Consider the following 26,351-nt stretch of genomic DNA (forward strand, 5'->3'; position numbering starts at 1 on the left):
TGAGTGCTATGTCGCAGTTAACATTGTGCTGACAATGTAAAACAATGATATAGTGTGCAAACTATTTGTGCCCTTTTCCATGCAAATTAGCATCAATGCAAACATGGTCAGGAAGCTGGTGGTAACTGAAGCGTATTTATATCAGGTGAATGCTCAAACTCTTTATTTTAGGATGCAATAAATGTTATGGAAAATAAAGGAAGTTCCTCTATACGTGGTCTAGGAAAATACATGAGAACATTAGGTTAGATCCAAGTGGCATACACTTCCCTTTCCTGTCTTAGTTGCCTCATCGGAGGCGGAGGTGCACTCCTGACAAGACTTCTGACTCAGGCTGCCTCTTAACCCTCTGATCTATGAATCACCCTCAATTGCTAAGTACATGTTTCACAATGTGAAAATATGAAAGTCTCTGGGCAAGTTTGTGCTGTGATTGCATGCATGTTTGCATTATCTTCTGTGCATCAGACCTTGAGACATATATCTGTTACAAGAGATGAATCATTCATGTTGCTTTGTCAATGTTCCCTAATTTTAGAATAAAACCCCCTGTCTGTCTCTTAAAGACATTTTGGTTTCTAACTAGGACATTGCAAAGTAAGTGGCACTCAGTTCTGGCTCCTGAGGATCATGTCTCTGCAGAGGAATATATAGAGGTCATATTTGCAGAGTTGAGTCTCGCAGTGGAAACAGAACGGAAAAGCAAAGTAGATCAGACTAAACATATAAAGACTTTTACTTTATAGAAGGTTTGCATTTTTAAGGTCTGGGCTTACATTTAATGTTTGTTTGTTACTCAGTTCCCTTTCATTTCAAAAATGAAATCAGTATAAGATCCACTGAGACATCCTATTTGGCCTCACTTCCTCTTTTGGCCTTCCCGAGATTAGAGCAGGCTGAGAGCATAGCATTACGTGGTGCTGCAGCTTTGTAAACTGATCTAGAGATGTAGGACATCCCATGAGGTGCTAGCCCAGCAGGCAGGCAGGAGATAGTCACAGGATCTCGCCTGCAGAGGTAGTTACTTAGTTAGTGTCATATGATGTTACAACATGTTCTCATGTGGGCAACAAACAAAGTGCATGCACTGTGTTCTCTATCAGATACGTCTCTAAGCAACCACAAACATTCTTTGATCAAATATATACGTAAAATGTACAAAATTAGAAGATCTCTGTTTGGAACAACATGATCTGCACCAAATGAGGAGTTTCTATTATGTCTGTTGAATACTGTTTGGAGCACCAACAATACTTCATTTAGATATTATACTTTGCTTGCTGTGATTTAGATTTTGGACTAGCCCATATTGCCATTTTGATACCATTTTGATTAGTTGTAACATTATTTGCAGCACCGCCAACAATTGGTGTACACAGGTTTGTATTGTAGCATCAAATGACCTGCTCTCTGTTGTTCCGCTACACATTCAACATTTCAGTCACTGCAGCAAATACAAAAAGAATACCGTTTGGAGCACATGGAAAACTGTCGTCCCTTACAGCCATGCAGGGTTCACTCAATTTGGTGCTTGCAGAGACAAGAGGCTAACCCCATTAGCAGCCCTGTGCCGGGAGACTGACGATCAGGTTACCCCCCCTCCCTGATCAATGACTCAGCAAGTCATCTGGGAGCTACAGAGCTCTTTACCAGTACTCACTCTCCTTGGTTAAGTGCCCTTCTACCTCCTTCCATTTCCTACAGTTTCTCTTTGCCCATTTCCTTTCTACACATCTAATGCACACCTTTTAACAGCCTTTGTGACCACATCCTGCTGAAGCTGGAACAATTAAGCCATTACTGTTCTGCTTTTTAACCATATTCCTTACAGAAGAATGACTGGTTATGGTTGTAGTCACGTACTACTTGATCTGTGCAGATAGTGTTGGTCTGTGCTGCTGAACAAATCAGGAGATAAGAGATGTTGTTCTCTCTCCTCCCTCCAGCAGGAAGTGGTTTAATGCCGTTGCTACTGGAATGACCTTAGCTTCTCTCAGAGGCAACGCTTGGCTGGTTTATTTTGGAACAGCCACAATATACCACTAGGCAGTGCTAACATGGCTTCCTATTCACATAAAGCACTGCCTGTTATTCTGGGCTCCATCTTACATATTATGTTTTAGAGCTTCAGGAAGCAAGTTTTGATTCTGATCTATAAATCCTTGAAAATGCTTGAAATGTTATGATGTGTTTTCAAGGGTTGAAAAATGCTTGAATTTTGGGAATGGTGAAATTGTAAATTGTAAATGTTTTATTTTGCTTTTTAGATTAAAAGAAAATAAAGAAGTCGGAGCACGCTTAATTGCTTCGCTTTTATGTAAAACAGCTCTGCTCCGGCCTCCGTATGCGCGTGACCTGCAACTGTTTTTGTTACGTGTGACCTGGGGGCATTCTGATGAGAGTGGTAGATGATCAGTGTGCCAGGAGGTTGCAGTTTCAACGAGCGTTGGCTAGCAGAAGTCCAATACAAGCCATGGCTAAGACGAGGGTCAAGCCCACGAGTAGCCTCCTGCAAAGTTTGCAAAAAAATAATGTCAGTTGTTCACGATGGGAGAGTGTTTAAGCTAACGTTAGCAAGCTGAATAGCGAACTCGATGAGGGATAATAATAATAATTGCAGGGGACAAGCATTTCAGAGGAGCGTACGCGTACCTATGTTAATATATGCATTACAGTCGCCATCCTGTGGTGTTCAGAGGATGAAGCACTCACTGTTGTAATTCAACCCAGTCTCACGGCATTTCGTGTTATAGTCACAAAATATAATCTATTGATTCGACACAGAAAGATTTGAAAATCAATGTATTTCTACTGGTAGTATGTTTCGTGCCTAAACCAAATGTGACTTGCTCTATAGAAATCAGTCAGGGCCGATTCAATATTGGGGGACACACATCCCCCCCCAATATTCAGATACACTCAAAATGTCCCCCCCCCCCCCCCAATAAATAGCAAAAATAACAAAAACATTTTTTTTTTTTTTATTAAAATAAAATTGCTATTCTATGACTTTTTTATTTTGGCTATTTGTAAACTTGAAAATCTTTATTTTCTGTTATTGTGAACTTCACCAAAATGATATATTCTTTTCATATGTAAATTAGTTCCGCCATGTTTGTTTATGCATACCTTTATTTTGTACCCGGGGTGTACTTTGCTGTCGCACGTCTGAGTCCAGCTTCAGTTAGCTTGATGCTCCAAGCAGGTCAGTCATGTTTTAGTTTGCCCTACATCAGTTCTGGTATCTTTTCTAGTTAGCCCTAAAGTAATCTATATTATTTTATTTCATAATTTTATTTCGTAATTTCGAAAATGACGGTGTCGTTTTGGATGTATACATATTTATTCATGAGTAGGCTATTATTTCTTTGTAGAGTGTGGAAATATTTAAAACTGTGATGTGTTACAGCTATGGAATACCAAAGGTGCCAGAATTAATTAAATAAATACTCTACAATTATGAAATAGTATTTCATAATCGTCAGAAGCATTTCAAAGATAGGGTTGCAGTGTGCACCATAGCTCGCGCTGGGTTTAGAACGCTCGGAATTGCTAATAAACATGTTTAATTATCTTATATCCGGCGCTGCTGACCCGGATTCATCACATCAGCAACTGCAGATCGCCGAGGTCAAGCTGTAAGCATGAGCAAGAGGAAGGGTGGCAGTGACATTAGACAGTTTTTGGGGAAGTTGGGGGTCTTTTGATTTTGATTGAGCGGCAAGCAGCTAGTGCGAGTCGTGACTGTAAAACAAAAGGGCAATAAAGTGTTCCTGTTTCTACTGAAATTGTGTGGCACAGACCTTTCTATGGATTGAAATGCTTTAATATGATTATGGTTATAGTTGTACTTTATTCATCCCTAATCTCTGCCATTACAAACAACGAAACAAGAAAAGCTAAACTAGATAAAATAGGGCGATGTAATACAATGCACAATTAGACATTATGGTAAAACATTTTAACCAGTTAAGCCCCAAGCCTGTTTTTCAGGTCTCAGGCTCGAAAATGACATTCCCAGAACAATTGACTATATCTTCACTTCTAAAATGGGTAACTGAATAATCTTTTTTCTCAAAGCAATGATAAACCTGTGAGTTGGATGTAGACAAAGTCAGAATCAATATAGATGTTTTTTAAGTAAATTCAGATTGAACATAGTACAAAAATGTAAATGATAGTGTCCGTCCAGAAAATAAACCATTACTTATAGTGAAAATCACCCTTGAATGATGGGATAGTAGACTAAAAGCTTTAGGAATCCATACTAACATAATAAGTAGTACCCTGTATCAAGATTGATGCAAAACAAGTATTTCCAAGGCACACCTTTATATGATCATTATAGTTATACAAAATAAGACAATAACAGGTATGAAATCATTCCAACTCATACTACAGTTTAAAAGGGGAGTGATTTGTAAAATATGCATAAAGAAAAAGTAAATCTGTTCAGTTCTGTTTCATATGGTGTCCCTAATTTTGCTCTCAAAGTGCACCAGATAGATGCATTTAACTTCAACATTTTAAAAAAAAAAAACTTCCCGGGGGAGCATGCCCCCGGACCCCCCTAGAGGAGGTTAGGTCCACCACCTGCCCACACCCCACGTCAAATTGTCCCACCCACATTGAGGATGCTTCCTACGCCCATGCCTGAGACACAGTTTATTGAATATTGTTGTGTTTTGCCCCCACGGGCAGGGGCATGGGGTTGAACAGGTTTTAAAGTATCTCATGTGTTAGTGCATTTTTATATATTTTCCTTTAGAATGGCAGGAAATTAGTATTCAAATTTTGATTGAATTTTTGGTCCCCCCCAATGTTGACTCCATGAATACGGCCTTGAGTCACATTGACCCGAAGACACATTTTCATTTGTATTACTGCTCTGGGGGAAGCTCGCGAGTGTGTGTATGTTTGTGTGTATTGTATTTGTGTACCGGGGAAACACTCACAAGAAACACCGACTGTTGTTATGATTCTAGCATTTACATGTAGAAAACCTAAAGCTTTACGAGAGCAGAAGTCAGGGAAACTCAGATCATTGTAACAAAGATTGACATCAGGGCACAGGTCAGAACTAGGGCTACATACAATAGAACAGTGGTTCCCAAACGGTGTGCCGCGGCACACTGGTGTGCCGTGAGGCAAGTCCGGGTGTGCCGTGGGATTTTGTGACGACCATACGTTATTATTGCAATATACAACTACACAACAAATAATTATTTTTTAATTTACTATATCAGTACTTTGTAGGTTTATATGTACGTAATCTGCGCGACTTGCGCGTCCACATCTCCACGTGCAGTGCTGCATAAACATGGCTGAGTCAGCGATAACTCTCGAGGGGTGGAGGTATGCCCATTACTTTGAGTTCGTCCGAAGAATAGACAGGAATGTGACGGTGAGGTGCAAACTGTGTCCAAGCCAGAAGCTGTTATCCACTGCTGTAAACACCACGTGGTCAAACCTCAACAAACACCTGCAAAGAACACATGCTAAGGTGAAGCTACCGCACACGCTATTTGTGGTTTGTTTATATCACGCAGTCTGTTCTTCTTCTCTGTCTTCCGGTTGTTGCCTGTTTTGAATGACAAATACACACTACCGCCGCCTGCTGGTAAGGAAAGTTATTGCCACTCACGCATGTGCAGTTCGTACGTGCTCGGCGAGTAAAATAACGAGTTACTTTATGTAGATAGTAACGAAGTAGTGTAATATATTACATTTTTTTAGTAACGACCCCATCTCTGGAGTTGGCGTTTTCTACGCTGATTTACATAAAGAACAACAGGAGGTCACAGCTCTCTGTTGAACAGGACTTGCGAGTGGCCCTCTCCTCAGCGCCCCGACACGCACATGTATCTCACTAATTTGTAAGTCGGCAAAAATATTTACAATAGCAAATGTTTCAATGCTGATTGCTGAAATGTTACATTTATAATTTGTAGTTCAGGACCATGGACAATGCCGCTTCCTTGCATTGACAGTTCTCTGTGCTGAATTTCTGCTGAGTTTCCTTTGCCTCATTTTTAATGTTGTGACCTGTCTGGTTTAAATGAGTGTGTTGCTGCTTTGATGAAGCCTAATTTGATACAGTTTCAAATTAATTTCTGAAATATTTCGTTAATAAATATTTCATGAGTAATATAGTTGTCTTTGTCACATTTTATTTGGCATTAGTAAATAATTATGCACATTTACAGATATTTTACATGATATGAGTGATAACACGTGTTATAAGGGCTATTTTGCACAATAGGTGTGCCTTGAGATTTGTACTTGTCCTTTGGTGTGCCTTGGGCACAACAAGTTTGGGAACCACTGCAATAGAAGGTCCAGGATGAACATGCACATTGCCCGATATCATAATACAATCAGAGCACGGCCAAGAGCTAGCAGTGAGTCACAATGCCTAGTTTGTTTTGTGCGCACATTGACAGTGGAATGTAGCGTAATCATCTTGTGTAGAGACCTCATATTCACACATGATAGTAGTGGCGGTTCGCATTTGTTATGCGCAGGAGGGGGTAGGGAGGCGGCGAATAACGCAAGGAAAAAGCAGTACAGTTTGGGATTAGCCATTGTTATTCCAGTGAAGGTAGGAAGCAGCACTCACCCAGAGGTCAACAGTCCTTGGTTGTCCAAGTCCTTGGTTGTTTATAGCATAAAGAACATCTGATTTAATGTGAGGTAGGGAAATAATCATTTGAGTATAAGTATGTACAGCTGTAAGATGCTTGAAAAGTGCTTGAATTTGACTGTGGAAAAGGTGTAAGAACCCTGGGTATTGCTCTTAAGCTATATTCAACATGTATATTTTACACTATTTGTATTAATGTTTGCTTTCCTATCTTAGTCTGCAACACCATTGTAAAAGAGATCATTCCATTAAACACTTTCTTTAATTTATTTATAATATTATTGGCGCCCTACTTAAAGACTTTATATGTTCACTGACTTTCTTTCTTATTTTTTTACAATGGATGTGTAGATACTTGTTGATTTACTTGTATTAACGTGTGCTTGCCTCTTTATTTATTATCTTAGTCTACTAGCAGTGGGCCTGCACTTTTCCCTGCTGAGGGGACTAATAAAGTGCTTCTGCGGCATAAACAGGGTTGGATAATGTGGTGCTTAAAGAAAGCAACCTTCAATGAGACAATACCAAGCATCAACTATACGTAAATACTTGAGGATGAAATGTAAAAGTTTGTTTGTCAACATTTTCCTCTGTTCTCTGGACAGGTGTGGTTAGCTGAAACGCAGCCATGATGAAATCGGGCGCCACCAAGGTGGGGCTGCCCAAGTCTGGACTCCAGGAGCGGACCAAGCAGAACTCCTTTGCTTCATCCTCCTCCACCACCACCTCCACAGCCATGAAGACCTCCAGATCCTCCAACACACTGGCCTCAGACCAGCGCCTCAGTAGGGTGAGTCACAAACGCAACACAATCCTACACATAATATGTTGCATTGTTGGAGGAGCTCTGGACCTAAGATTTGCATTGCCATAACTACACTGTAGCTACTGTGCGCATGATAATAAAACCTTTGAATCTTGAATCCAGAGTTCACCTCCTGTTCTAAAGCATAGGTGCAGCCAGAGGTGGAGGAAGTACTCAGATCTTTTACTGAAGAAAAGGTGTTCCAAGTCAAAGTTCTGTATTCAGTACGAATGTATCTGCATCTAAATATACCATACAGTAAGAACCAAAAAAAAACTAGTGATAAATGAATGCGTCTGTTACAGGTAGTGAAGATAGAGCTGATTTGAATTACTTTATATACGGCTGCTGGATGTGTTACCAAAAAACAATGGGTCAATGTTTATTAATTAGTTTAGTATATATTGTATAAGCTAATAATCTGAAGCTATATACATGTAGTAATTAAAGCTGTCAAATAAATGTGGTAGAGTACAATCTCGGTTTCCAAATGTAGTGGAGTAGTAAAAAGCACAAGTTGAAAATACTCAGGTAACTTTAAAATTGTACTTAAGTACAGTACTTGAGTATGTACTTTATTGTATGATAATAATAATGGTCCAAAATGAAGTCGTAATGCACTTTTTCAATTGAAAAATGAAAATGATACAAACCTGTAATCCACCATAAAGGCACATGCTCATACCTTCACATAATGAATGAAGCAAATTGAATAGCTATTAAACATAATGTTAACATTAGTAGAGCTATATGGTTGATACTTAGAGGCTGTGCTGTTTGTGTTTCCAGATGAAAAGAGCCAGCAGTGACGATGCCTTGACGAAGCCGGCACTGGGAGCGGCCTCTGGCTCCCGGATGAAAAAGACCGTAACCACTGGAGCCATCTCAGATCTGCTGGAGGCCCGCCCTCGCAGCCTGTCGGGTAGGGGACTTCCTGTCTTATCAGATATCTTTAATGACCTCATTTTAGAGACTTGGTTTGATGTCAAAATGCCAAAAATCGGGAAGAGTGTTGCAATGCTCACACATTATGGATGTGACTCGTATCTGTGTCAGAGTTAGGAGATTATTATGGTTAACACTGCAGTATGAAAGTAATGCAACTGACCACTAGAGGGCCACAGTTCACCATTAGACAGGTGGTACATTTAGAGATTTTCCTCTTTCCACTTTCCCCTTTTTTGTTTTCCTTTTCTTTTGATTTGGTTGGCATTGATGAGATGCAGGTGGCTGAAGAGGACTAAGGTTCTCTGGGTTTTGGTCCAAAACTAAGAGACTGGAAGCATTCATGGTCTACTCCTCTCAAAACAACAGCTCAGCCACCCGATTAACAGGCTATGTTTTTTATTACAAATGAGGAAAATGTACTTCTTTCTCTCCAAAAAGAGAACAATTATGTGTTTTTTTTTTGGCTGGCCTTTTGGTGTTATTTTTGCTTTATTCGGTGCTAGCCTTAAGCATTATGTAACATTTTCAAATGAGACGAGATTATTGAGAATGCAATTTTTGTAATACTGTAGAGATGTAATTATGGGCAGTATTTCCCAAGCATATTTCTCAAGTAATGGCCGTATATATCCACATTTGAAAAGCAGCATTAAAATGCAGTTATCATCTAAAGACGTGACGTCCACAATATCTTCCCCATCACCCTCCAGCCCCCTTCCTGCTTAACACACGTGTATAAATGAACATTTATGGTATATTGGTATATTTTGAGATAATTTTCTTCAAAATATGGATGAAATATATCACATCCAATGGTGAAATTATTTTCCAATTATTGCAATATTAGTCTATTAGTCAATATTAGGCTAACTGCGAAGTTGTAACAAGAATAACTTCGGCAACATCTCAAACAACATTAAACAGGCATACAGATATTTTATTGCTCTCGTGTTGTATGAGAAGACCAGGAGAAGGGTGTAAATAACTGACAGACTTGATGACTACGGCTTCTGCGTTGAACACATTGCTATTGTTGTTTGGTCCATGCCATCCATGTACATCTTTTGTGAAGTGAGTGAGTGAATCACACATTATCTTATTAACTCGCCAAGTCACTGAAAATGCTGTACATTATTAACAGGATGCTTTGTAAGCCTAAACACTTTTAAGTATTTGTATTATCTGTTGAATGATGTTGGTATTGTACTTTGTATGAGCTAGGTGTGCCACTGGATAAACAGAGCAACTACAAATAGAGCTGATGGAAAAACATGTATTACATATAAGACTAATGTGGCTGTAGGTAATGACAGGGATTTGTTTGCAGTAATTAATGTTGTTCCCAACATGAGGGAGGTGGCTGTGTTTGCTTTTGGTGTCCAAACCACAGTTTGATGTGCACTAGTGAGAATTCTCCTTCAAAGGCTTGTGTTGTTGTGCTACAGCTAAAGCAAAGATAATTGAATTCTACTTGACAAAGCCTCCAGTGAGAAACCGAGGCCAAGTGAGGCTCTGGGTCTTTCAAACACAATTAGGCTGTGGGTCCGTCCAGCTTTCAGTGAATTGGACTCTAATTACCCAAAGTTTGTCTTGTCCTCCTTAGCTGTTTTCACACCCAAGGACAAAACCAGATTCCCACTTGGTCTTCCCATATTACTCTTACGCTAGCCCCTTTATGGTCGTCAACCAAAGTTGAGGATAGGAATATTGTTAAATAATCATTTGTATTAAAGTTGCAATTAACAACTTTCCAACTGTTGGTGTTTGATATTCATATGAACAAGCAGGACAATCTACATGTTCATATCGTTGGCAACATTTATACCGCGCAAACTGGCTATTGTAAGTAAGAAACAATCATAAAGATCACAATTTGAAGTAGAAACCCTGATCTCAGTGCTATGATAAAGGCAGACTGAAAGAAACGCCTGGTGGCAGGTTTGGTAAATTATGTAATGTTTTTTTAATATCTTTACCTCTTTGCCTCCTTTGTCAACAGGTCCTTTGCAAGGTAGTTCTTACAGTTAATTTCCCTTCTAGGGAGCTTTTGTCTTGTGCTGCTTTTAGAGCAGAAGGGGCTAGCAGTAAAAGGCCATCCATGACTATGTGGGAGGAAATAAAATGTCTCCTGACTTTGTTCAGACTATAGTCTCTCTATGCTATTATTTTGTTACCTTCATAAGTATAGGCATACAGTAACTCAAGCTTTATCTGCTTCCTTTGTGTGCTCTAAGTGTAACCTTCATTTCCCTGGGAGATCATACCCTATCATAGATCAAATTGCATAGTGAAAGCGGAGCCTAACCAACGTCAGTGGTGTCATTATTCTACATTTTGCAATCAACATTTACTTTATAATGATCAGTTAAAGCAAAAGACAGTCTATTGCCACTGTAAAGAAACTCATCTCTAAAATAGAACAGAGCTGCTGTTATCATATTGATGATTTTAAAATCATCAAGCATGTAGAACTTCAAATAATTTTCCCATAGTGGAAGCTGTTTTGTTCTGCACCTGCCACCTGTGCTGCGCTCTACATCAGTGCACGTCAAGAAGTATAACGACAGACAATGAATGGATTCGTCTAACAGGTCTCAAGAATCTAAATAATCAGCAAGTGGAAGATCCTATTTGACACCTGAAAGAGCAGCAATGGTTAATCATGCATGCCGGCGGTGACAATCATCATTTAGCCTCCTGCTATCATTTCTAAGCCACTGAGCATGAGAGTTCTGCTGAAATGTCCACACAGAGGAAATGCCACGATTTGAATATAGATTGGGGTGATGATCTGTGGTATTTTAAACTCATTGAAGTTTTTATCTGAAAGCTTTAATATTTATTGATGTAGAAAGGAAAGTGTCTGAAGTAAAATCTGTTTTGGGTAAAGAGAAAATTCCCTGAAATCTGATTTGCATTTGGGCAAAATGCATATTCTCAAATACTTGAGATTTCTTGTGTGATTGTCGAACCTCAGATTGAGGAGGAACAATGCGGATTCCGTCCTGGTCGTGGAACCACGGATCAGCTTTTTACTCTCGCAAGGATCCTGGAGGGGGCCTGGGAGTACGCTTATCCGGTCTACATGTGTTTTGTAGATTTGGAGAAGGCGTATGACCGAGTTCCCAGGGAGTTACTGTGGGAGGTGCTGCAGGATTATGGGGTGAGGGGGTCTCTACTCAGGGCATCCAATCTCTGTACTCCCAATGCGAGAGCTGTGTCCGGGTCCTCGGCAGTAAGTCAGACCCATTTCCGGTGAGGGTTGGCCTCCGCCAGGGCTGCGCTTTGTCACCAATCCTGTTTGCAATATTCATGGCTGGATTTCGAGGCGTAGTCGTGGGGGAGGGGGTCTGCAGTTCGGTGGACTAAGGATTGCACCACTGCTTTTTGCAGATGATGTGGTTCTAATGGCTTCATCGGTCTGCGACCTTCAGCACTCACTGGATCGGTTCGCAACCGAGTGTGAAGCGGCTGGGATGAGGATCAGCACCTCCAAATCTGAGGCCATGGTTCTCAGCAGGAAACCGATGGACTGTCCACTCCAAGTAGGGAATGAGTCCTTACCCCAAGTGAAGGAGTTCTCGGGGTCTTGTTCTCGAGTGAGGGAACAATGGAGCGTGAGATGGGCCGGAGAATCGGAGCAGCGGGAGCGGTACTGCAGTCGCTTTACCGCACCGTTGTGACGAAAAGGGAGCTGAGCCAGAAGGCAAAGCTCTCTGTCTACCGGGCCATTTTCGTTCCTACCCTCACCTATGGTCATGAAGGATGGGTCATGACCGAAAGAACGAGATCGCGGATACAAGCGGCCGAGATGGGTTTTCTCCGCAGGGTGGCTGGTGTCTCCCTTAGGGATAAGGTGAGAAGTTCGGTCATCAGGGAGGGACTCGGTGTTGAACCGCTCCTCCTTCGCGTCAAAAGGAGCCAGTTGAGGTGGTTCGGGCACCTAGTTAGGATGCCACCTGGGCGCCTCCCTAGGGAGGTGTTCCAGGCACGTCCAGCTGGGAAGAGACCGAGGGGTAGACCTAGGACCAGGTGGAGGGATTATGTCTCTTCGCTGGCCTGGGAGCGCCTTGGGATCCCCCAGTCAGAGCTGGTTTATGTGGCCAGGGAAAAGAAAGTTTGGGGCTCTCTGCTGGAACTGCTACCTCCGTGACCCGACCACGGATAAGCGGGATAAGATGGATGGATGTTGTCGTTATCATCAGTGTTGTCAGGTTTGTCTTAAACAAATGGGTTTCCCCCCCTTGTTGATATGTGAGATTACTCATTTAAAAAGCAGTTGGGGCTTATTGGTCTCTATAGCTACCTTTACATGATCGGGGTAAACGACTCTGTGCCATTGTTTTCCTAAAAAGAGAGCCGTGCCCTTGGTGTGGCATATTACTCCAAATTGCCACCGAATGCTGTCCTTTGACCCTGGTTACCACTTTCCTTTCAGAGATAACAGTTGGATTTGACATAGCTATTTTTTGATGATATAAACCTGTGCAGCACTATTAATCTCATCGGCCGTATTCACTATGCTCTGCGCCCTGCCTGGTGGTGAGCTCAGAGAAAATCACGTGATGGCAGATTAAGGCCCACTGCAGCAGAACTGTCATCATACCCCTCAAGAAGTAATTGAGTTTTTCTCGGAGACCATTCCAGTTCATTTTGTGACTAGGCTGTGGACAGATGACAAGACCCTCCCTGAGTGGTAAAAACCTATTTTAACTTAAGGTAAATGTAAAGAGTATTAACCGTTGTACTTTCATTTGCTGCTCACAAATTATGCGTCTCTATTTGGTAACAGTTCGTCATCTTGTGTCAAAGTGTTATTGTACCCTCATCCCTACTGAAAATTATGCAAATCAATTGTAGGAATGAGGTCGGCAGTAGATGCATCATTTATTTTCTCAAGTTTGATTCAAACTGGGTCACACATGCCTAAGAATCTGTGCGTACATCAGAAAGCAAGGTCGCAAACATTAAAGCTTCCTTCTTGTGATAATCAGTAGTTATAAAGATACTATCGTATGTGAAGACAGAGCAGGGTTTTTTCTAGAAAAATATAGTATGAAGGCAATACTGTGGCGTTGATCTTATAAGATATATCAATTCTCGCGAGAATATGACGCCGCGGACGTTAACAACAACGCGACGTCGGAGCTCCGTAAAAACAAAGCTGTCTATGCCGTATGACACGATTTTCATGTTTTTGGAGTAATTATACCGTTTTTGAAGAACAGAAATATTATTTTCTGGCATCACTTTAACATTTTACGGGGGAAATCCGGGTTTTGGTATGAGGGCGCACGTCGAAAGTAAGAGGGTGCAGCGCCCCTGTTACCCGGTTTAGACAAAACCCTTCTGAGTAATACCACATTTTGTCAAATTTCTAATTGGGCAACACAGTGCATTTTCCGGTCATAAAATGTATCTGTAATTTACATTTTGACTATGATATAATATTTCGACAATAACTTATCTCTAGTTCCAACCAAACATGAGCTATGCATTAACAGGCTTTGTATAAAAAATCACAGATCTTACTGTAGATATTATTCTCGCATTGTAAAATGCTTTTGTCTTTCTTGATGAATTTAAAAGAACGCTGGAGCACAAACTAAAAAAGATTCAAGCAAAGTAGTTTAAGGCTTTTAAAAATGTCCCTCGGGAAATAGCAATGTGGCACACAAGTTCATGACACACACACACACACACACACACACACACACACTCACACTCACACACACAGTACTGACTCAGAAGGTCAGATGTCTGACCCCGCCCCTGCCTCCCCTCACAGCATGCCGTGCTAATGAGTCAAAACTGTTATTTTTGCTAATGGAGTCCTTCCCCCTTTCTCCCCTTGGCACTTAACTAACTCTAGCATGCTGTCAGACAACGGGTTAAAACCCAGCCTCGTCCTGATGACTTATTTAAAACAATTCATCAATAATTCAGTAAAGCTTTCACTTGGAGAGTCCCTGGAGCGTGCGAGGAGAATAGACAGAAGGAGATAAGACTGTCCTGCTCTATAAATAAAACACTCGAAGGGGACGACTGCAGGCCATAACTTTACAAACGGACATGTCATTGACAGGCGCTCACCTTCACCTGTCTCAATGTGAAATCGTTGACCCAACAAAGTTTGGGCATCAGTGTCTTTTAGTGAGTCTTTTTGACGTTTGATTCACTAATAAACACTTGACTCAACGGACATCACTTAAGGACATTTAGCAGACTTTGCGCAGCACTTTTAGAAGTCATAAAAAGCTTTGTACAACTTATATGCACATATATCCAGTTCTACTAAGACCTTTTAAACAGACTTTGTATGTAAAATGGACAGAGTTCCCTTTAAGACCCACATTTGTGTGACGTTTTATGCTACTGTTGTTTGTGGCCTTAGATGATCTCAACCGAAAACAATGACTATCTTGGGAGATAGAAAAGAATGATATGATTTCTGTAAATATGTTTGTACTAGAAATAAATAGACTTGAATTATACTGTAGCACATCATTGTGTTACATTTGAAGAATAGAAAATAGAATAGAAAATTGCAATAATCATACTGAATTGTACTTGGATGTAAATGGGACCCATTCATTGGTTTGTATCTCTGCTGGACATCTAATCATATTTTCTTTTGCTCTACAGTATTTCTTGATTTATTCTTTTATCCCGTTGTGTTTGTTTGGAAAAATGTAAGATAAATGTTTGCCTTGAGGTAGAAGTTGAGTCTTTAACACAAGATTGAAGATTTGAAAAGCTGCCAGTGTCCGTGTTTCTGCCGCATACCGTCTTTCACCTGAATGACATGTCTCAGCACAATGTTGTCACATCATACATCTCTCTCAGTGAGAAGACCAGAGTTAATGATCGGCATCAGCTTAGCTTTACAGCCTTCATTGTTCTGCCCTCCTACCCGTGAGGTACATTTTACTTGAGTATAAAAATAGAATAGACTGTTATGTAAAACTGAGATCCAACTGCATCTCGTGTGCTTTTCCTGCTCTGAGGATTTTCAAGACCAAATGTATTTTTGCTGTGTCATTCCCCCAATGGTGATTTCTTTCCGTTAGCCTCCAGCCACTGCTGTATGAAAGGCCTGCTGTCAGTGAGTAATGGAGATCAAGTTTCTCCCTCATTGTTTGACATATGTGATGTCTGCCAGCCCCCCCAGATGGACGATGCCTTTCTATTCCTTATTAATTAGCTAACAGCTTGTCGTATTTCCCCATAGCAATAATGCAGAGGGAGGACTGATTATTACATTTCATTTAGGTGACGCTTTAATCCAAAGCAATTTACAAAAAGGGCATTCAACCATGAAGGAACACATTTATAAAGCAGGATTCATGCAGGTGCAGCTTTTAATAGGCCACACCATTCCTGTGCTTCCTTTTTAGAAGTGAATTTATTTTTCTTTTATTGGTCAAGGTGTCGGAAAAGTCTGCAACGGGAGATGTGTAGACTTTCTGCTGTCTTGATATCAATGAGGGGGTTGTTGCAGCATTTTGTAGCCAGAATAGTTAGCGGTCGTGTTTTTGTTGAGGGTCCCACTTCCAGCCAGGGAGTAGCAAGGATGTACGATGCAAGTCTCAGTCAACCTTAGGTCGTGATATATCAAGCAAACATGTGCACTATAACTACACAACTGCACAACTCAGACTCGTGTGTGTGTGTGTGTGTGTGTGTGTGTGTGTGTGTGTGTGTGTGTGTGTGTGTGTGTGTGTGTGTGTGTGTGTGTGTGTGTGTGTGTGTGTGTGTGTGTGTGTGTGTGTGTGTGTGTGTGTGTGTGTGTGTGTGTGTGTGTGTGTGTGTGTGTGTGTGTGTGTGTGTGTGTGTGTGTGTGTGTGTGATGTGTGTGTGTGTGTGTGTGTGTGTGTGTGTGTGTGTGTGTGTGTGTGTGTGTGTGTGTGTGTGTGTGTGTGTGTGTGTGTGTGTGTGTGTGTGTGTGTGTGTGTGTGTGTGTGTGTGTGTGTGTGTGTGTGTGTGTGTGTGTGTGTGTGTGTGTGTGTGTGTGTGTGTGTGTGTGTGTGTGTGTGTGTGTGTGTGTGTGTGTGTGTTGATTCTGCCGCTCCTCCTCGTATCTGTCAGATGAATTAATCAAACACGCCCCAATCCACAGGGAGGCTTCAGCCTGCATAAGCACTCAGCCATGACAGACATACACTGACACGAACAGTACAAAACACACATGCATGTACACACAGAGGGACACACTCTCAAATATGCATGCAAAGTTACCCATACCTTTGATGACTAATACTGCCCTGTTCAAATAGGAATATTCATAATAGTCAGTATATTCTGTGTACAGTATGATTATACTCTAGGCCGGGACTTCTTACTAAATTCAGAATAATATTTTCACATATTTAGCTTTGAACCAAATATTGCCCTTTGGATTCGATATTGAACTAGTCCATATTGCGTTTAGATAAAATTACTATTAATTGCGCAGCCATTTAATCACAAGTCTGTTTATTATGCATGAAGTGTGAAAATATAGTGGCAAGCCGTATTTGCTTTACTCCTACCCACTAGTGGCTCTCAAGGCTTTGATCACAGCCCGATTTTCACACTGCATCTACGCATTTGGCATCAACTCAGACATAAACACACCTCTGTTGACCAGAGTCTTGGCATCCAGTTTAAAATTCCTCTCTTGTAGAAGTGTATGACCCCAGCGAGTCCCCTAAAGACGCAGGACAGAGAGAAATGGTCTTGCCAGATCCTGAAAGAGGCCCACAGAGATGGACGCCCTGCGGTGAGGAGAACATTCTTAGCGGGATTAGAGGCATGTTTGTTTACCGACGTGGATGTGCTGCTCTGAGATGAGGAGAGGCGAGAATATTAAGGGAGCAAGAGGGAAATGTAGCAACAGTTAATGCAACATTCATAAGATATAAAAAGGCTTGGAGCCGGGTACAGTATTTCATCAAAGGGTTGAATATTCAACCTGACGTGGGCAGCATCATGCAGCAACCGAGACCTTTCTAACAGCTAGTGGAGCATTTTTCTTAAAATGCTTTTCTGGGTTGAGCTGCAGTGTTTCTTTTAAATGCATATTGAGCAAAAATGCAATGACCACTGTAAATGTCGACTGCTTTACGATTCTGCCTTTTGAATTTTATTTCCGTGGTGTTTTTCAACTGTGAACACGAAGGCAGCTCTGAGCTTATGCAACAGAGATGCTCAGCCTACTCTCTAAAAATATCAGAACTTATCTGTGTCAAGTATGGATTTCAACAATTGATGATGCATTTGAGATGAATTTTGATTTGTGATAAACAGAACTTGGGTTATGCCCTTGACTGACACAGTATTATGTTTGGACCATCACAAGAGAATGTGTCATAGTGAAGTCTCATTGCATCAATGTAAACTGGGGTCAGAAAAACTACTCGGTAGGTCTCAAATTACAACAATGTGTGTCTGCTAAAGATGCTGCTCTTTTGAACAGATTGTGCCGTTTGAATCCCTGATGTTTCATGTAACTCGGTAAAACTGACAGAAGAGTTCATAATGGTTTCCTTTTTTTTTTATTCACAAAATCTCAACGTTAAAGATTAGGGACAGAAAAAAGGGAGCAGTACAACAGAAAATGACAGGTCACTTTTCCTTCCAACTTAGTTCCTCCTTGTAGCTTCATAAATATTGAACACGTCCTTACATTGTGAATGAGAAAGGGCAAACAAAAAAAACTACACCCAAAATCTCAGTCACATACACACTCCTGCTATTGTTCCATGCTGGGCGCGCTGTAGGGAAGGTGCTGCGAGCCTGGGGCGGCATCTTGTCCCTCACACGATCATCACCATTTAGTGAGATTTTTTTGCAAGACATTGCAGCTGTGACTTTGTGAGCGGGGACGGTGTGGAGGAGACTTTGTGTGAATCCCAGGCTCCAAGTTCCCTTAGCAAGACAAGAGATGCAATGTCACCCGTCTGCCAAAAAAACAAACTAGTGCCCTTCCTTTCTTCCTGCTCCTCTTTCCTTCCTTCTTTACTCCACCCTTTTTTCTTTCTCTCTTTCACACTCACTCGTCCTTTCTGTGCCAATGAGAGGGACGGTTCATCTCACCATTGTTCAACTGGTATTGGTGAGAGTAAAGTGCCTGGCAGCAGTGGGAGGAGGAGGAGGAGGAGGAGGAGGTGTGTGTATGTGTATGTTGTGGAAGCCACTCCCCCATCTGAGCTGATTCTAGTCATCACAGCAATAATGAAGTGCACACGACGCTGCCAGCACGCCCGCCTGCCAGTGTGACATACTGTCACCGTTGTGGAGGACTCGCACACATTCACACACACTCACTGACGGGACGTGCAGCCTGCCTCCTCACACATGCACACACTCACTCACTCAGTCCTGGGAGAGGAGTGGAGCAAAGAAAAGAAGACGGAGTAGGAGGGAAGAATAGGAAGAATTGTATGGCTTCTTCTCCATTTCACTGACCAGCGCTGGTTGTTGGTGCTGAACCGAGACACCGACACCCAAACACACACACCTCTCCCCTGCAGCCACGGATTCTTGGATTAGTCCGCCCCGGTGTGGAGAGTGGGAGTCGCGGAGCAGACCAACATGGGGAACCAGGCGGGGAGACCGGAGGAGACGGAGTCAGGTCTGCTTCTGTTGTTTTTGGCGGTTTGCCTCAGCATCACTTATCCCTCTATGTCCGTGTCTGTTTCTGTCGATGTCAAACGCAAAGACAGACATTTGTTAAATACAAGAGATAATCTTTTGTCATGTCAAGTCTGAGTACATCTCTGACATGACAGGTCCTGACTAATGAGTACTGATATTTTGCCCTGGAGTTATAGACGCCGTTTAAACGTGCTAGAAGTTAGTTGATCTCCTCTGTTCTCGTGCCATTATTTGTGTGAGCGTGTCCACAAATTGCGTGTGTGTGTCAATCACGGAACTTGTGTTTCTGCATTCAATCGGTACACGTCTGTACTGTACTGCACTGTATGCGTGTCACTGTCTGCGACTGTGTGTGCTGATATGCGGTGGGGGAAAAGTGCTGAGTGAGATTTGCATGAGAGAACCTGCCAAAAGAGAGATGGTATCATCAGTCTCAAGCTCACATCCCCACACTGCCCGAGCTCACTGCGCCCCACTAAGATTTCCATTTCAAAGTCCCTCTGAACTGCACTCAGCAGCAACTTCAGCTCTTCCTTGACTGTAACCCCCCAGAATTTCCAACAAAATGAGCATTTGCATCTTAATGAATGTGTACAACTTGAGCCCTTATTACATGCATACACATATAAATATATATATATAATCCCACACACAGCTTCATCATATTGTTACCCTGTTATATGATTCCATTTTTTTGTTTTCATCTAAACCAAAATAGACCAGAGCTAGGTGGCTTGCTAGGGAAATAGGCACGGACTCACACTCTCTCTCACACACCCCAAATGCACAAACAATGTGGTATTTTGTCAGAAGTGGGTGTTAGGCTGCATCACTTCATAGCAGTAGCTTGTGTTGCTTAAAGATAGAGCACCGTGGGCTCAGATTGGAAGGGAACAGTAACAAGCTGATGCATGTTTGAAAAGATTAGCTTCTCCCCGCACACATACAGCTGACATTGCAAAGTTAAGAACATCATACACAAAACAAAAGATTGTTGAGTGTCGAGTCAATAAGAAGGAACAAAGGAAGCTTTATTACTTTCTTTAATCCCAATGTTTTCTTTTTCTGGCAGAGTTGGACTTCTTGCTCGTTGATGAATATGACTCTTGGTACAAAATGGTGATGATATTGCTACACACATAGGTGGTAGGTGGGGTTGAAAATGAAATGACCCAGAGTCAAATGTTTGCTCAGCCATGTGAACGCATACGCCATCACAGCCACATAATCAATCATGTTCTCCAGGCTATGAGAAATATTTAAACTCTGCTGGGTCCATGATCCTCAGTCCAACTTCCACATCATTGAATAAGCAGTCAGCAATATTCTGAATTGATTCCCCGTTATTCATGTGAACTAGCACTCTCCTTTTTCTCAAATGAGCCTCTATGGTAAATGGGAATCGATCATCAAATGGCGTGATTTTTCATTATGCCTGCTCGGTACATTAGATTAGGCTATAGATCCAAGAAGAATAAGCCCTTTAATGTATTATCCACAGTACTACTATAGTAATAACAAGCAGGGGATCATTATCTGATTTGTTCTAATGAACAGCAACAGTTATTTATTCAACTGTTAACATGATATACCCTTCTACACAAGATGCAATGGCCAGCTGTGGTTTGTCAGAATTGGGGTTTGGAAAGCATACCCTTTCTAGAACTGGAAATTGGGAAATAAATGTGGGAACCTGTTCAGATTTGATTGATGCAGTTATCTGTGAAGGGGCCTAAGGACTAAGCTGTCTGCAGCAGTGATAAGGGAGTCGTTATCAGAACCAAATGACACTGAAGGCTACCACGTCAAGCCTTCCACTCTGCTTTCTTGCTCACCAGTAGAGCATGCGGTCAGCACTGTTGTCAGTTGTTGATGAATGGTCTGTAATACATCGTCTAATAACAGTAGGTCTATTTTCAGGGCTACAACTCAAATTCAGTCGTACCCAAATGGGCGCAGGATTAAAGGAAAGTTAAGAAATGTTTGTGCAGTGAGGTTAAAATAGATTGTTTGGACTTTCTCATGGTCTTTATTTGGAAATGTCCAACACTAGCTGTAATGTTTGAAGATAATGCCAAAACTTGAAATAGTAGTGTTCGGGAATGCTATCAATATAGCAGTTAGTGTGTTGTCATTGGAATAAGATTGTTGATTCTGTCCACACTGCAGAACAGCCATATTAAGTTATTATTTGTGTGGTTACTGGTACAGAAGCTCAGGTCAGACATCCAATTTGACATTTCTCACATTCCACTACCATAAATGCACAATCAAATGTTGATTTAAAGCAGTGTTTCTCTCCTTCTCTAGGAAGGTGTTATGTCTGAATTAGATATGTCTAATAATTGACTTCGCTTGGGTACTTCTATTTTAGAATACGATCTGTGTTAAATATATATTAGTTTAGGTGTGTACAGACTGTACTTGATTGACATATACCTGACATTCCTGTTAGCTTTGAGGCACCCGTTAGTGCAGAACAACAAATGCTTTTGTCAAGCTCATTTGTGCTTGGAGATGGTGACCTCACATAATTACAACCATAGCTCCACCCAACATCAACAAGAGCAGACTTATAATTTACCTTAAATAAGTAAGCGTCTTTTAAAAGGGATTTTATTCATATTTGCTTGCTAGTCCAGATAGAAGCCACTTCAGTGGCCACCTGCCACCTCTCTTGGGCCTCGTCTCAGACAAATGGCAACATCTTATTTACCCTTTCTTAGAACATACATTTCAGAATGGATTATTGTTATTATTTTAACAGATAAACCATTGCATTGAAGTTTTTACACTGTAGCTAAATTCTTATCTATCTAAGCCCTGATTTATTGTGCCTGGTGGGTACCGCAGACTTCAACACCACAAAGAGCAACAAGACAAATGTGGAGATAAGTAGATTGTTGTGCTATCTCAACACCATATCTGAGCATATTGACATAGAGCAGGGTTTGGACACAAGGAAGCAAGTTTGTCCAACTTGTGATAGCTGGGACACTGTGAGGAAGTCACATCAGTCATACTTTCCCTGGCAGCTAGCAGTTGGTACAGCAAATACACCGGCCATTCCACAGGGCTTTGTGTTTGAAGAGGAAGGCGTGTGCTGTTTAAATGTCCTGTTTGTATAACTAGAGACTAAAGCCTGGACATCAAAGTGATATGGTATATGTTAAAGCCTTCAGGCCTGAGTTCATGAAAATCACCACTTAAGTCTTAATGGTTGAGCAACTAACAATCTGTGGATACAAGTGACATCCTAAAAACACTTGAAATGGACATGTAAGCCATTTAGCCTGGGATTGTGTGACTAATACAAATCAACATGATATGGTTTGTGTATCTGTCAGCAGCTGTTTGTGGTTCGTCCTCCTTCTGGCCACAATAATCCTGTCCTTTCTGTCCATTCTGCTGTCTGCTTCCCAGCACTCTTTATGTCTTGAACACCAGGTCAAACAATCTAATCCCTCTAACTCTTCAGACAGTGGAGTGGGGAATACGACATGTGCTCTAATAGGTTTCTTTATTCTTTCAATTTCAGAAAGTGTGTAATATGATGAATTCTTTGGTTTTCTTCAAGTTCAGAACCATCTCAAAGTCAACGTTCAGGAATATTTAGATTGAAAGCAATGCATGAATTTACTTTGCTCTGTCAGACATGTTGCTTGTCATTATGTTTTAAGATGTATTTAATGAAAGGGAATCATAGTGCACTATTTTCCTATCCAAAGAATAGGTTTTTCATTCTTTTTTTCGGTCAATCCTGGAAAGTAGATGACATCCTAATAGGTTATGTAACGTTTATTACAAAGGTATATGGCTAGTATGAAAGTCATCAGAGGCTTAAAACTAAGTTTAGCAATACTCATGACAACCTGTTACCCATCACACAGGCTGATCCTAAACCTGCAATCATGTACAATGGCATATTATTATTCCTTCAGTTAGTCCTGAGTTAAACGGTTTTCTCTTTGGACCAAAAGTGACATTTTCAGGTGGCCAGCTCATGGTCTATCTATTGGATACCTCTGTAGGGTATTGGCTCCGTAGGAAGTGTAAAGCAGAGTGGATCAACATAAGGATGTTAAAAGTCTTAGCATGCAGCCCAGTTAAAATGATTCAATCACAATGATTAAAGGAGCCAAAGAGCGCAGGCCAAGTGGCCCTCTGTGGCTTGCCAGCTCTAATGCTGCACTTTCACTCTGTGCTGCAGAGGAGGCACAGCGCTGTTCATTTCTCAAGCAGAAAAAGCATCTCAGCTTAAATACAGTGGAGTCTTTTTTGAAAGGCAGGGTTGATGGTTTGCCTGGTCAGTTGTAGGATTGGTTAACATGCCGCCTGCTGACATGAGAGTCTGGATGTGTATGCAGGGTAATTCTGCACTAGGGCTGCACCATTTGTCAATTCAAACTAATTCCGAGATGATACACGATATTAGAGATCAGAATTTTGAAATCACCTTGTCATTATCATTGAAAAATATATTTAAATGATTAAAAACAAGAAAGAAATGTCTTACCAAAGTCAAGTCTGTAGAATAGGATTACCTCCACAATACTTGAATGTGTTTTTTAACACAAACATTTGCCTTTAACAAAAATGGTTGTCCTGTCAATATAGAATATTGCACTTATTTGGATATCGATTTGATTGCTAAACACAAGCCAGTCAACATTAATAAGAGCTAGTAAATGCTTAACCATTTCTTCAGTCTTCTTTTTTTCTCACAGCATCCTTCTTCCTTTCAGACCAACCAGAATCAAAATATATACTTCTATTCGCTCAATTAAATTAATCTAATCATTATTATTAAGTAATCCCTAGAGAATACATATCAACTCAGCTACTAAGCACATTTCTCTGCTTGACAAGAGACAAGCAACTAGTTTAGACCTTCATTTAGTTATTGGTTAATCAAATGTAAGTTGTGAAAGTCAGAACATGACGTTTAACCAAATGATTGTTGTCTTTTCGTATCCATTGATTCTGTGAAGAACTACTCAGAAGTGCAAATAACCCTTCATATCCTCTGTGCAGTCAGTTTCTAAACTAAGTTTCTAAGACAGGTGTTAGGAGGGTGTCAGCCTTCATTGAGTCTCTGCAGCTTATCTGGTTAACACAGCCATTGTGCAAGCAAACACTCTTATTCTTACATGAAATTAAGTGAGATTACCCTGTTTGGCATTCTTCTAATGAGCTTCTGTAGTTTTGTATTCACAAAACAGTTTTTTTTCCCGTTATTTTTCAAACATGTCTCCCTGGTTTCGAGGATGTGTAGTACTACCTTATAACAATTGTGGTTTTCAGTAGTGCATTGCTGCTGTGGTGCAGCTCACCACCTAATCTCTGCTCAGTCATGGAGCCTCACTCCTGCCTATCTTCCCCTCCCGTAAGAGGAAAGGAATGCCTGTGAGCCCCAGCGTCTGACTGATGGGCGCCTGTTGACCTATTTAGCGCCCTGACAGTCAGACAACAGGAAGGCACACTGCGTATTCTCTCTCTCCTCTCCACTTCCACCTGAGTGAAAAACTGCATAGCACATTTCCTGGAACATGGAAGGAAGGACAGAGGAGCCTCAGCGAGAGATTCCCATCCTAATCTTTGTTTGTGTGGATGACGTTGCCAGTGCGTCATTTCAGGTGCCAACTCTCTGACACTTGACCACCTGCACCCATCATTCATCATGTCTCGTCACCCATGACCCCTCCTGTTCTGCAAATTGAAGTCTCTGTGCACTTTGCTCAAAATGCACTCTGTCACCTCTCGGCAGGCAGACTGTAGTTAGCCGGCTGCTGCTGGACAGCGTCCAGACACACGGCTCCTGCTGTGATTTGAAAGCTTATCTTCATTAGACAGAAAGAAGCCAGCACAGTGCAGTACTGTGATCCGGTAGCTGACTTCCTATGGAATAACTGGATGCCTTTGGATTACTGGAAGTCAGTCCCTGAAATTCATTCAGATAATTAGTTAATGTAAACTGCACAATCAAGTAACTGTATATGCTAATGTGAAACATATGTTTATCAAAGCCTGTTTCCGTAGCTACTGAAATTAAAGAGGCCATATTGTGCTTTTGGGCTTTTTTCCTTTTCTGTAGTGTGTTGTTTGGGCTTTTTTGCATGTTAATGGTCGGAAAAGGATGACATCCCAAATTTCCTTCCAGAGGGAGTTTCTCTTCCACACTCCTTTGTGTATTTCCGTAGCAAAGTGACATCATTATATAACACTCACACTTCTATTGGCTAGCACACATTGTTTGTGATAGGCTAAATGTTGTGAAATCTCTAAGTGGTTGGGCAATCACAACGGAGCCGGCCAACTAACCAATCAGAGCAGACTGGGCTGTGGTTTCAGACAAAAGGGTGAAAAGAGGTACAGGCAGTACAAGAAAAATAAAGAGCTTTTTGAACATTAAAGCATGTAAACATCACAGAGTAGAGAAACAAAATATGAACCTGAAAATGAGCATAATATTCACTGACATTAGGAAATCCTATTCTGGATTCATCGACAAAGTCTTTTATTATTCCCTAGTTCAGTATTTTAGAAGAAGTATAAAACAGTTCCTGTGAGATTGAATATACACATCTGTGACTCTGTTATTGAGAATTACTTTTCTTCTCTTTCTCCACAACTGGTGTATGCCCTTTGCGATCAATAAGAGCTAGACTCTGCAGACTGCATACGGATGTATTATATGCTATAGAGCAGTGGTTCTCAAATGGGGGTACACGGTCCGTCACAGCGGCGGAGCTGTGATAATGCAGAGCTGCGTGTTCTCCGTCAGCAGCAGCTGATCTGATCTCTGATCTCTCTCTAGCGTCCGGTTAGACTTCACTCGCATCTATGTCCAAATCTATCAGATCTAGCTAGTTCTAGTTAATTATATGACTGCCTGCTTTTCAAAAGGACCTAAACAATAAGCAAAGTATAGCGTAGCATTATGCATATGTTTATATGAGGGGTCAAAATGCCATGCTCATAAAATGCTCATATATTTTTTTCTCTTCATTCCCCACGCCCCAAAATAAATAAATATACAAATATACCAATTTTAGGAAAAGTAAGGAAGTTTGAGCAGTGTGGGTTTTATATTAACAGAGTTACACATATTTCAAAACGCGAAGTGTAATAACTGCAGTGTCCTCCCTGTCAGAATGACAAAGATCCTCAGTGAAGCACAAGCCCATGTTTCACTACATTGTAAGTAGGGCTGTGCGATTATGGCAAAAATCATAATCACGATTATTTGGTCAATAATTGATATCACGATTATTTTGACGATTATTCATTGACCATTTATTGAACTTTAAAACAAAT

General features: G+C 41.1%; 1 protein-coding gene across 11 annotated transcripts in view; it reads left to right on the forward strand.

The window, feature by feature from the left end:
• Positions 1–26,351, forward strand: part of specc1 (sperm antigen with calponin homology and coiled-coil domains 1) — a 111,294-nt gene that overhangs the window by 11,822 nt on the left and 73,121 nt on the right. For 5 of the 11 annotated variants that reach the window (XR_004570683.1, XM_034232977.1, XM_034232987.1 and 2 more), the window contains exons 2-3: positions 7,249–7,433; positions 8,238–8,370. Coding sequence is in view for 10 of the 11 variants with exons in the window: in XM_034232977.1 (XP_034088868.1) it covers positions 7,272–7,433; positions 8,238–8,370 (295 nt within the window). In the remaining variant the exon portion in view is untranslated. Of the gene's footprint in view, positions 1–5,815; positions 5,877–6,542; positions 6,694–7,099; positions 7,121–7,248; positions 7,434–8,237; positions 8,371–18,593; positions 19,012–26,351 lie in introns of those variants that run through there. The other 6 variants (XM_034232981.1, XM_034232979.1, XM_034232986.1 and 3 more) reach the window with 6 other exon arrangements.

The sequence above is a fragment of the Gymnodraco acuticeps genome, unplaced genomic scaffold (assembly GCF_902827175.1).
Source record: "Gymnodraco acuticeps unplaced genomic scaffold, fGymAcu1.1, whole genome shotgun sequence".
Lineage (NCBI taxonomy): Eukaryota > Metazoa > Chordata > Actinopteri > Perciformes > Bathydraconidae > Gymnodraco > Gymnodraco acuticeps.